Source organism: Acanthaster planci, linkage group LG19, assembly GCF_054643075.1.
Source record: "Acanthaster planci isolate LZ-2023a linkage group LG19, COTS_SCS, whole genome shotgun sequence".
NCBI classification, from domain to species: Eukaryota; Metazoa; Echinodermata; class Asteroidea; order Valvatida; family Acanthasteridae; genus Acanthaster; species Acanthaster planci.
In genome coordinates, this window is record NC_141795.1 from 5,508,523 (window position 1) to 5,521,193 (window position 12,671).

Genomic DNA, 12,671 nt, shown 5'->3' on the forward strand with positions numbered 1-12,671 from the left:
TTGGGAGCAATTCAGACACAAACCAAAAAAGTGTTGCCTCCATGGCACTTCCACCGATTCTGTATGGACAAACAACACTTTATCTTCAGAACAAGGAGCAAAACCAGAAGCCATGATTTCAACAGAAAATCCCCAGGCTCCCACTAAAAATGATTTCCACACCCCTTTTTAGGAATGGAAGATGCCCACAGTACTCCACAGTAACAAACTCGCCCCCTGCTGTCATACGGCTATTAAATGTTTGTGTTTCAGCCTTTGTGGTAGAACCCCGCTGATAAGCACAGCAGGTTTGTTGACTCACGGATTAAAAACCTGACGGTAAACCGCTAGAAGTGCAGTTTTCTTTCCGAGTTTAGGGGCTCAAACTCGGAGAGTTTCTAGAGGGACTGACCCGTAATGAAAGAAGTAAATATCATTCCAAACACATTGAAATGCCCCGCACAGCAGCAACAACTCAACATGCTTGGAATGAAAACAATTACGTGTGTACAATATTTGAAAAATAAAGCAATAAACTAATAATGTAATAAATAAGCTGTGAATTCTTGAAAAATGTCTTTACGACCTTCGGAATGAAGAATTTTCTTGACAACTTTATTGTAAGTTTTCTTAAAAAACGTTTTCCTTTGATTCCCCCTTTTGATCGTGTATCAACTCATACACTAAACTCAGCTTTAACTTGAACACATTGTAGTTTATGACAAACTTTTCCTCACCACTTCAAGTTAACTTCTTTAAAGCTTTTTTAAAAATTTTTTTCTCTTTTCAATATGCTTTTTCTGTTTCACCTGAGGCGAACATTTTTTTCTGTATTCATCAGCTTAACTTTTACACATTGTACCGACTAATCTTGAGGTTCTGAAATATACCTGAACTTTTGCACATTTTAATGGGAAGTTATCAGGCACATGTAGATAATGATGATATATGATGATAACAAACATCCACCAAAGGTATTTTTTAGCAATGAATAGGCATAGCAAGCATGGCTTATACATGAATGGAACATCTACATGGAGATTACTAATTCAAAGAAAGTATTACAACTTCACAGTGTTTTCAACATGAATCATTCAATAAAGTTCATCTCCATGTTATCATCAATGTAACATAAAGGACCAATGTGCAAAAGTGAAACAGTCTCAAAGTATCTTGTGAATGAATATTCTCCAAAAATTTGCTAATATTTTTGGAAAATATTATCACAGAAAGGACATTTTCTCCTCCGTTGACTCAACTTCGTTTAAGCCCTGTAGTTGAGTCGTTCATCAAGTTATCACTTTACTCACACTGAGTCATTCACATCTCAGGAGAAGGGTTGCGGTTGCTCTTCCTGAGATTTAAATGACTTAGTGTGAGTTGCTAGGATGTCTTGAGTTATGATTCAAGATCAGTTACTGAGACAAGTACTCTGTCACTCAATCTTTAGTTATCCAGACAGGTGTTGATGTGAACATGGTAGTCTGGGTCATTGTCAAAAGTCCTTTCACATCTAATGGAAGAAAAAGTCAATATAAAAAGAATTTAAATTGAGAAAAAAGTGATTTCAAGAAAGGAATGGTTAACATGATGAAAAAAGTTGAATCAACCAACATGTAGTTACAACAGCATTAACTGATTAATTGAAAATACCAATCAATGACCTGAATTGACTTATGACTAGACTGTCACCTGAACTTACTCAGGCTATGACTACATCATGATCTTACTGACTTACGATCACACACTGATCTGAGCTGACTTTCAACCTGCCATTTAACAGACCTAATTTCCCAATTTGATCCAGTGTTGTAACTAGTAAAATAATTTCAACCAGAAACTTCTTTGTAGCATACTATGAATTGGTCTGAGGTGACCTATGAACCGACTAATGAGACACTTGACAAACCTTAAGTATGGTCATTTAATGACTTGAACTGACCTTGGGCAGATCCGGTTGTTCTGGTCATTCTCAGTTGGGTTAGCATCACTGAATACTTCATTGAATTCCACACTAACTCTTGGCCCGCCATCCATCTCAACATCATCACCATCAATGTAAACATCATTGGCAGCTAGGTTGTAGGTTCGTCTGCCTTGGCCATGAGGAATCAGCCGACCGGACTTTTTCAAAAAGAAAACGACAGTGAGGATGAAAATATTTAAAATGAATTTCAGGTTGTTCTTGCTAAATTAGTGCTTTAATGTTGAGACAAAAATCAAATAATGTAATTAATTCCACTGTTTCAGTAGACAAATACAATGTATTGATCTACACTACTTCACTCTTTTATGTCAATACCGTACTACTTTTTTTCATGGAATTGAGTGCTTTGTATAAAATGGGGTTCTCACAATCATCAAAATGTACATACCTCCTGTGGGTACACTGGTCGGTTGTGTCTAGCTGGGGGTTGTTGATAGACAACATAGCCATAGTCATGTGGAGGGGCCTAAACATACAATGTAGAATTCATCATTTCAATGGCATTTGACAATCCCTGTCTTCTTTTGTTAGATTTCATTATCAGACACTTTTTAATTTTTTAAAAATGCATGACTAACACCAACATTCTGATATTTGCCTAAAAGTCTGAAATACCGGCAAATGTGCAAAATAATTATTGTGCTGTATTTTAAAGGAATTATCCAGTATCTGGACATGTCAGGCGCAATAATTTGCCCCTTTTCTTCACACAATTGTTTTTTTTGCAGCTCCACTTGGCTCTATCTTGACAAGCCTGGTCAATGATTATCCTGCGGAATTTAAAACTAACATGAATGGCTATTTGGATGAGTGAATACAGACCGAAGCTGAATAGTGATGACGATCACGTTGCAGGTGAGTCAGTGTTGGATCCTGGTACACTACCTGCAGATAGCACAAACAACATCCTAAGTAATTACTTGTAACTGGCCTTTCTTTTAAGTTCTTGAATTTATCTGTAAGGCAATGCTGGCCTGATAAAATCTTGTTGTCTTACCTCTTGCCCACATTGCTTGAGGAGTTTCTTGGTTCGACGGAGCTCTTTTTGCATGACATCAAGTTCCCCTATTACACGCTGCCGGTCCTGACGCTCATGAGTGAAGTCTGACTGGAAAACTTCATTCTATATGTCACAGAATTCAAAATCTATTGGTATATAAAGGAATATTACCATTCCTGATTTATGAAAGTACGTCACATCAGGGAGTCAAATGGTTGGTTATCTAGAATACTTGGATGTCGATGACTTTTAAACAAATGTGTTTCCTAAATCACATCAGATTTGATGTTTCTTGTTTATATGTGGCATCAAATTATAAATTATAAAGAAGGCTGCAAATATGTAAAGCTTCATCATGCAATGAGACACATTAAACATACACAGTAAACCTTTCAATTTAACTCTGCTACTTTACTGTGAGAACAACCATTTTACTAATTGTCTTCATTTTAGGAGTTCAAAACGCTGTCTTTTCTCAGCTTTTATCATTTAATAAAGTCCCTTCTGTTTCCATGACAATCATTTTTGTCATTGCCTGATGTTATCTGCCATAGCAACTGCTATGCTAATAAGCTGACCTGTTGTCTCAGCAGCTCAATCTCCTCTTTCATCTCAGCTTCTGTCATTTCATGAACTCCCTTTTGATGTCCAATTAGACGAGTCTGGTCATGCTGTCCCTGCTGATGACTGGCTGATGGGGAAGAGGCACGCTGTTCTCTTTGTTGTTCAGAGTAGATTCCTGCTGACTCTTCTTCACTGTTTCTGATTTTCTTGGCAAGGGCCTAAATAAGGTGACAAGGAACATGTCTCTTAATCAGTGCCAGTGTATTCAATGTAACAGTATGAATGGCAATAGTATCCATGTTTAGTAAGCTATGTACTAATATCAGCCCCTTTTTTCTCTCCACATTTTTCAGATACAAGAAACAAAAGGTGGAACAAATTAAGAAAACCTCTTGACTTGTTAGAAAAGTTTACAGAAGTACAACAAAGCATAACACTATAAGAAAATTAATTTTACAGTTGATAATCAAAAATTTCAAGCAGCTACCTCATTCAAGCGTTTGATCTCTCTTTCCATCTCATTACGTTGGCCAGTCAGTGTGCGAGCATAGCGTTCTAGCTTCTCACATTTCTGATTGATGGCAACAGCTTCTGCTAGTGCTCCTGCATGCTCTTTCTGTAAATTTTGGTAGTTATACAAATACAATCATCAGTGATAAAAGTTATAATGTCGAGATCCTTCTGATGTCCTTGGTATCTTTATTTTATAGCTACCTTCTCCACTTTGTTCCAGGATCATATCATAATCTGTTATAATCAGCCGCATTCAAACACTCTATTCACTCGTGAGTGAAGGGAAATTTTGCCAATTTCTCAGGCCCTTTTAAAAATTAGAGCTTTATCTGTTGCACCAATACTTTACTTTAATAACTTCAGCTTTAAACTCATTCCGAGCCACTTTCAGAGCACTAAATCATGTCTTGACATCTGCTTATAACTAGGTTCCACATTTCATTTCTCTCTTTTATATTCACCTCAGCTTTCTCGATCCTTGCCTTTTCGTGTACCATCATGTCATCTCCAACTTTCTGTTCTTTCTCCAGCATCAATATCTGATTCTTTGCATCATCCAGTTCTTTTTGGAGGATGTTGATACGGGCCTCTAGCTGAGCTTTCATGGTTCTGTAATGCTCATCCCAAGAATGATTCACTTTCACAATCTATGCAATACAAAATTGCAAACCAAACATAAATATCAGTTGAAATTATACAGTGTTACAAACTATTTGGTACTTTTCTGAAATAGTCCTGCTATTTATCACCAAAGACAGGGAGAAAATATGGACTACAAATTATGCCTGTTTTCCATATAACTGTTGCAATAACCGACGTCTCCAAAAGGCCCCCGACACTAGAGGCTGACATATGGAAATGTTTTGTCTGGGATTTTCCCACCTGACGCAAACAGGCAGAGTGACAGTCGGCGAAGTTGAACTTGTGCCAACTATTTGCACTTAGCTGCCAGAGTAGGCCCATACAAAATGTATAATGGCATGACAGGCATACAACATATCTTTCTTGCTCAGTAACACACATTATGCCCATTTTTTCATATTACTTAAAAGTAATGCCTCCAATGTCCAAAAAATGACTACAAACAAAATACATCTAATTGAAGTCACAATTTAGCTTCAAGAGCATCACCACTATCACCACCATTTTCCTGAGTTAAGAATGCCATTCTGTTAAAATTTCTTTCAGAATGACATCACACACCACCTCTTCTATGATTGTCAGCTTTTGACATCATGCCTGCCGTCAGCATTCCTTACGACCATGGAAACCGTTTTCGCTCTCACACAAATACTTTCCCATTCATCATTACTACATTGTGGTGTAATATGTAAATCTAAAATTGATTCCTCCACAATAGTAGGTGTTAACATAAAATATTTTTTGTAGAACCTGATAATAATTTGTGTTTGTTATTTCTTTACCTCTTCAATCTGTCCTTTGAGGGAGGCATATTTCCGCTGCAGGATTGAGTGATCTTCTTCGCTGACTCCTGCTGGGCCTTGTACACTACGGTGTTTCTCTTTTTCCTACAAGAAAAAGACAGAAAAAATGGCATTAACCACAGGCAGGGCACACAATATCTCACATAGTCCATAGTCCATGTGACAGCAGCAGTTTCAATGACCCACTCTTCCTTCTACCTCATTCTTCGACTTGATGCATTTCTTAAAGTTTAATAACATGGAATAGAACAGAATACATATACCAAGGTAACACTGAAGATACCATATCAAAATAATCAAAGTACCTTTTTCTCAGCATATTTGATCTCACAAGCCTCTTTCTTGGTAACATAGTCAAATCCTCCAAGATGTTCATCTTCCTTAGCCCGTTTCAACTCCGCTACTTCCTCCAGTAACTTCCTGTTCTCTTCTCTGATGAAGAAAAGTAATGAAACTTTCTTTGAAGATTTTAACTGAGCACATTTCTCAGTGTCAGACTAATTGTGCTCTATATGAAACTGGAATTAATAGTTTTTCTTTTCTTCAATGAAATCTACACAAGTCATTTAAAGACAGTGGATAGTTTCCTTACTCTTCATCTTTACGAACTAGGTTCAACTTACATGCGGACTGACGTGTTGAGTGAGTTTTCATTACCTACTTGATCACAATGTACTTGCTACAACATAAAACTATGCTTACTTGATGTTATCTCGCTCTTCTTTAATCAACTCAACCTCACTCTTGAGATTTTGGTTCTCCTCTTCAAAGATCCCACGTAAAATCTGAAAGACAAATTATCCACATTTTTGCTTAATCTGCAATTCACAAGTAAAGTTCAAACCCAGATCGAGATCTTGATTACTTCTAAACCAAGGAACTCCTTGCCTGATTTGGAAGGTGCTTGGATATAACTCGGTGATCACTTTTGAGATAATTCACAATGAAAACATGTTTTAAATGGCAGAAGAACTCAGTAAAGTTAATCTTGTTTACAAGTTATGGTCATGTTCATATTAAACAGACTAAGGTGACACTGACTGTTGTGAAAGGTCCCTTCTCCCAGTAAATTCATTTAAGGCAAATTCTCAAAACTAAAGGTTGGAGTTTTAATTTTAATTCCAAGTTAAATGACCTAAAAGACAAACTTATTTGGAAATACCTTTTGTCCCATTAATCTATATTTTGCTGTTTCCCTGCTGCCTAATTTCTATTAACAAAAAAATCTTACGAACCTTTTGCTTGAATTTCTATTTAAAACATCATTTATTAATTGTTTCCAACAGCAAGAAAATTGCCACTTACAGGAAAGGTACAAAAACTAGAAATTGAAATATAAGACAATAAATATATATATGTACTTTTATAAATTCAGAGAATATAGCCTAAAAGGAGAAGATTCAAATGAAACACAAATAAAAGATATATTATTTAAATTACACGTATCAACACTATATGCGACATATGCGATGGAGTAGTTAAATATTAAATGCAGTGAATTTCAGTTCCGGTATTTATAAGTTACTTAGTCTGAGAGCTTGGTAGATTTCGCTACGGAAGCAAGCAAGACTTGCCGCCCCAAACAAATCACACCTCCCATGGAGCCCACTGTATGTTGTAGAGATTCTAGAGACGAAGCCTCTCTTAACAACATCAATGCGACTCCGTGGGATGTGCAGAATGTGTTTGTCAGCAAATCTTGTCCTGCATGATGGAGTGTAAAGGCTAAAAGGAATAGCGTCAGTAACAGTGAAATGATTGTGGAATACCTTGTACAAAAATAAACAGTCATTTACGATAAGTCGGTGAGAAAAATGGAACAAATCTAAACCGGGAACAAAGATTCTGGTAGTCAGGAATGGGTACATCATTGTCGGGACCTAGAGTTTTATACATAAAATAAAGAAACCTGCGTTCTATCTTAGTTGCTTGGTACGGTGAAATAGAGTTAATAGCAATTGTACAGTATTCAAGTTGAGGCCTTATCAAGAAATAGTACAATGTGCCGAGAACATGCTCAACGCGATTAGCCTTCTTGATAATAAACTCAACATGGTGAACAAAGTTAAGTCATGTGTCAATATAAATTCCAAGATCTTTCTGTACACACACTCTCTCTAGCTCCTGGCCTTGCAACTGATACCTGGAAACAATGGGCTTCTTCTTAAGGGTTGCATTCAACTCGCTGTCAAACCAGGGAGGGGAAGGCGACGCGGTCGGATTATCGGGACAACATCTCTTACTGCAGCCTCCACAAAGTCATAGAAGAGAGAGGTTGCCTCATTACAGTTGTCTGCTGCCTCCAACAGATGCCATGGAGCGCATGCAAGTGTTTGGTTTAAGTCATTTAATCTGCCTTGCGGTAATTGAAGACAGGACGCTTGACCATGTGTGGTTTTGGATTGCACCAAACAGGTAGGATAACCTTGAGGGACTTGTGGTCAGAAGCAAAAACTTTGTCTCCAATTTCTGCTACAGCTTGAATACCCAAAGGTTTTCCACATCAGGTTGTTCAAATTCTGGTTTTTTTCGATATTCTAAATCATTGCGGCATCCTAACAGGACACCACCACCACGTGCACCAGTTCTGTCCAAAGGCACTATGGCTGCCACATTGCGCTGTAATTCCCCTAGAAAAAAGGCTGGCTTGGCTGAAAGGCCCATTAGAAATTCCAACACAATGGGGTCGCTCATTCATTGAATGCCAACTGGAGTGTGCACAGCCAGAGTGTAGCACTGCAAAATCCTGATCAAAAACACTCCCAAACTCTTCAGCTGTGCCACATACATCCTCAAAAACTAGACAGGATGAATAACTATTTGTTCCCCCATCCGCCCCTGATTTTACAGCATGGTGTTTCACATAAGTTGAGGCATTTCATATTGCACTTCACTCGTGGAATTGCTCAGAAGGGGAAACACCCCACGAGAATGAGAGGGACTTCCCAATGTCCTATGAGAAATGAATATCAAGTAAACTTTGACGTGGCACACATCACATCCTCTAGTGCAGTACACACGGTACATGTAGATTTATATAAGACGCTGGGAACTAACAAATACAGGTGCGAGTGGGTTAGTTATTCAATTTTGATACAGTAAGTAACCTTGTCATGAAACAGATAAGGATAAAAACCACATCCAAAGAGGAAAAAACCAGCACAAAGGCCAGACTGTGGCTGCTACATGCACTAAAATGGCACCACAGTATGGTGAGTGTGGAGAAAAAAATCCACAAGCCTGAAGAATCTTGGTTAAAACATTGAACAAAACAATGAAAAAATTTGAAACGAACTTGGCCAAAAAAGTTTGAAATACTGTTCATTTAAAAACTTCAAAAACTTCATGGAAACAAAAATTTAAATTGAAGAAAAGACTCTGAAACCAAAATAAAACAATTTCAGTTTGGCAAGAAAACAATATAAAACGTATGTATGATTGTGAGATTGTCATACCGTCTGTGTTTTGACCTTGCGCTCCAAACGGATAATCTTCGGCACAAGTTCTGTCAGGTGAGCCGTGATCTCAGTGGCCACATTGCCTTTGGATAAACTCTGCAGCGCAAGTTCAACATTATGAATCTGCATGGATACCTCAGGACGATCAGGAAGAACCTGGCCAACAAAAACCAAATGCAGCATTAAGTGCCCAACATACTGAACTAAAAAATCTTTCCATATTAATAATACCAAAACCAAGGCAAAGTTCATGGCAAGGAAAGATGCTTGAAAAATGGAAAATTACAATAAATGGTTCATTACTCATCTTTCACATAATTATCCATTCTCCCACCCCCACTTGCAACTAGATTACAACTGTTGGAGTCAACTTCACAGTGCTGGGAATCCAAGCAACTGAATGGAACTTGTTTGGTACTTAAAAACACTGAAAAAATCATGACAAACCTGTCCAAGTCCCAAACCTTTAAATCTGTATGATCTTTTTCACTTGAGGTTATAGGAAGCAACGGTGGCAGCAACAGATTTTACAAGTACATGTTGCTTAAGGGGAGGAAAGGGAGGAGCAAAGATTTTTTTGAGGGGGGAGAAACACTTTTTGGAGGAATTAAGAGATGTACCATATTTTCTAATCAAACATAAAACTTACATGTACAGTTGTAATGTTACTCATTGCACAAGCATAACATGGAATAATATAGTGTCTCACTGACCCATGAGGCCCAAAGGCTGAGTGGTACAAAAAGTCTATGGGAGGCAGACACTTTACATGATAAGAGTAAGCGTTTGCTTGACGACGTCAAAATGCTGTATAAACAAAGCAAATGTCATTACCCCAAATTGAATGAGCATGACATGAATTAAAGGCTCTCAGTATCAGTTCAAGACTTCTATATCTAAATGCTCATATTAAATACCCAATATAATTTCTGATCTGGAGTAAATATAATCTAGACCTCACTTTAAAGCCCCCCTTGCAACAGCCCCTTCTGCAGTTTCTCTCATTTGTTTTTATCACTCTGTCAAATAATCCTAAATCATGCTGTGTTGCTTACATCATGTCGCAATGAAGTGTTTACCGGGTCTCCGTGATTGCTCATCAGATGCGCTGAGAGATGTTCAAATTCTTCTGAGAGGGTACCAATGGATGATGATGATGATGTAGTTGTTGGTCCAGGGCCAGAGGTTGGGTCATCAGGGGATGGTTGATCAGCGTTGGTGTCTTTGTCGTTTGGGTTGCATTCTAAAAATATTCGGTGGAGAAACATGAACACTGAAGTCAGAAACCATTGTATACAGATGTGTTTACAAATTTTGATTGATAAATCATCACTGAGCCATCAGATGATCTTGCCTAATGATCTGATTCAAAATTGCAGAACATTGCTTTGAATAGGAATCAAGCATGAGATTTCCTGCAAGATCAAAGGATTACGCAGTATGACAGACAACTGAATAGATTGATGGTTCATTGGTACATAAATGTATGCATCCATGCATGTAAATGTACAAGTAGCTGTCAGTGGAAAGATGCACAGCCAGATTTTGTATGTACATTACCGGAATCTCATCTAAAGCACAGCCACTTGTTAATCTTTTCCACATTTGACACACAGTCCTCATTTAATGAGGTACATCTTTTACCCACCTAACCTTCCTGGAGGTCCCTTAAATGAGGAGGTGATGTTGACCTCCTTGATGTGATCGGGTCTTGCATCTTCCATCATACATGTATTTGTTTATATGAAGAATTTCATGATTGATGTGTTCTTTCCTGTTGATAGCAGACAATATTTATAACTTATGAAAGCTTTACCTCAAAACAATCGAATGACTATTCAATTTGAAACAAAAGGATCTTTTTATAAAAGAAATGCAAATTGTACTGTCATCCAGTTGCATTTCACTTTTTTAAACACCAGCACTGAACTGATACCATAAAATTAGAAAATTAACTTGTAACTGAGTGATCGCGTGACAATACGGTGCAATAGCACCAGGAATGGGACTCTCTGCAGGACAAGATGGCTTCAAGTTGGGGTTTAGGTTTTCTATTGAGTTCATTTTTTTCAGTGCCCCCAAAAGTTGCAAGACTTATCCTTCTGGAAAGAATTCCATATAAACGTGCATTTACACAGATACCACTGGACACCCTGTGCATAAATCCTCTAAGACTAGTCTGAAAATTCTGAAAATTTTAAGTGTTTTCTGAGCGAATACCTCAGTATTTTCACTGCTAAATTTGACTTTTTTAGGACATTCTCTTGCTTTTAGATAGCCAATTGGAGTAACTGGTTGCTGCAGGAAAAAATTAAAGTGGTGCCTGTTGTACCAAATGGATTCCAACATTGACGTATTTCTTTTTGTGATTCCAGGGTATTTTTTTCAAGCTAAGTGAGATAAATACAGTCTAAAATTGCCACGTGGTCAGACTTCCATTCATGAATACAAATTTATGCACGTCCACTGACAATATGAGCAGTGGCATCAAATGAAGATCTGTCGTGCTGAAATTTCTAAGTCATGCAATCATGGCAATTAATTAGGCCTACATATATGTAGCCTACATGTTGTCAGTTGCCGTGCTAGTACAACAAAAGCATATAAAAATGATTCACGTAGTACACGTCTGTTTTTATGCAGTTGCGCAATTTTGTGGTTGCTAGTCGACTAGTCACCAATACATATGCGTATGACGCTTCCTGATTTTAATTTCGTAATGCACGTTCGCGTCGTAGGGCTAACATACATGTACAGTACTATACATGTACATGGCCTATGCCTGGTGTAGCAACGCAAGATGGCGGATTCTAACGTACGTTGTTCCGAAGTTTGAGCCCTGCAGAAATCTCGACTAAAAATATGAGTTAAACCTTTTTTTTTCTTGATACAGTTTGTGTTTAAAGTAACACTACTTACTTTCTCCCTTGTAGCCTCTTTCAAACAAGTAATGCAAGATGTTATCACGGAGAAACCCGTTAAAAATTCACTGAATCATAGGTCTGGCAACCATACAAGGTCTGAAGCCCGCATATGATATGAAAGGGTATTTCCCTTCGGTTTTTTTTTTAACTATGCCTGTCTGGTGCCCAAACCCAACGCCATAATCTGATAACAATAATTGCTGCTGTTCCATTAGGCTCCCAGACTACCATTACGCACTCTGACGGTCCGCCTATGGGGATTTTACATTTGGCCGTCCAATCACGTTCGATACTTTTTGAAAAAAATAATTCATTACTCGGAAACCACCCCATGCTTTCTTGAAAAACATGATTGTACAACCTTGCAAAGATTCACGTAGTACCTGCAGTCGATGGGTTCCGGATTCCGTTGAGTTGACATCACGCAGTTGTTGTCAGCAAAAGTCAGATGAAATATTAGAATCTTTTAGAAAAGTGGAATATTGCTTTATGTTTATTAACTTATAAAGTATCCGAAAATGTGCAAAACATTTTGATCTGTTTTATTTTGTTTTTTCCCAGAGACTACCATAAAATTTCAAACCGTAACTATTTATCTGCGTACGAGACTGCTGTATTGCAGTGTTCTTCATATATTTTAGATTTTGGAAGTGATGGGTCAATTTTTGGCAGGATATTTCTCTTTTAGGTCAGGTAATTTTTCAGTTTCTATAAATTGTTGTACTAGAAAATAGTTTTCAAAGCCCTTTTTCCCAAGTTGGATATTTTAAGAAGAAACTGAACGAAAAAATATTACATATT

General features: G+C 37.6%; 1 protein-coding gene and 1 long non-coding RNA gene across 4 annotated transcripts in view; one reads left to right on the forward strand and one right to left on the reverse strand.

Annotated features, from left to right (window-relative positions):
* Nucleotides 1-12,671, forward strand: part of LOC147795973 (uncharacterized) — a 107,792-nt gene that overhangs the window by 58,703 nt on the left and 36,418 nt on the right. The window contains exon 2 of one of the 3 annotated variants that reach the window (XR_015423352.1): nt 2,695-2,794. The exons of 1 other annotated variant lie outside the window; for it this stretch is intronic. This is a non-coding gene — a long non-coding RNA (uncharacterized LOC147795973). Of the gene's footprint in view, nt 1-2,694; nt 2,795-7,612; nt 7,904-12,671 lie in introns of those variants that run through there. One more of the 3 variants, XR_015423350.1, reaches the window with a different exon arrangement.
* On the reverse strand, nt 751-12,024 carry LOC147795975 (uncharacterized). Its single transcript, XM_087129760.1, has 15 exons — nt 11,866-12,024; nt 10,595-10,720; nt 10,002-10,189; nt 8,944-9,102; nt 6,191-6,273; nt 5,794-5,920; nt 5,468-5,572; nt 4,505-4,690; nt 4,018-4,146; nt 3,545-3,748; nt 2,964-3,089; nt 2,789-2,851; nt 2,355-2,432; nt 1,922-2,103; nt 751-1,492 (listed from the first exon to the last, which is right to left on the reverse strand). Exons 2-15 carry the CDS (start codon nt 10,671-10,673, stop codon nt 1,426-1,428), a joined length of 1,776 nt encoding a protein of 591 aa, XP_086985886.1. The 5' UTR covers nt 10,674-10,720; nt 11,866-12,024; the 3' UTR covers nt 751-1,425.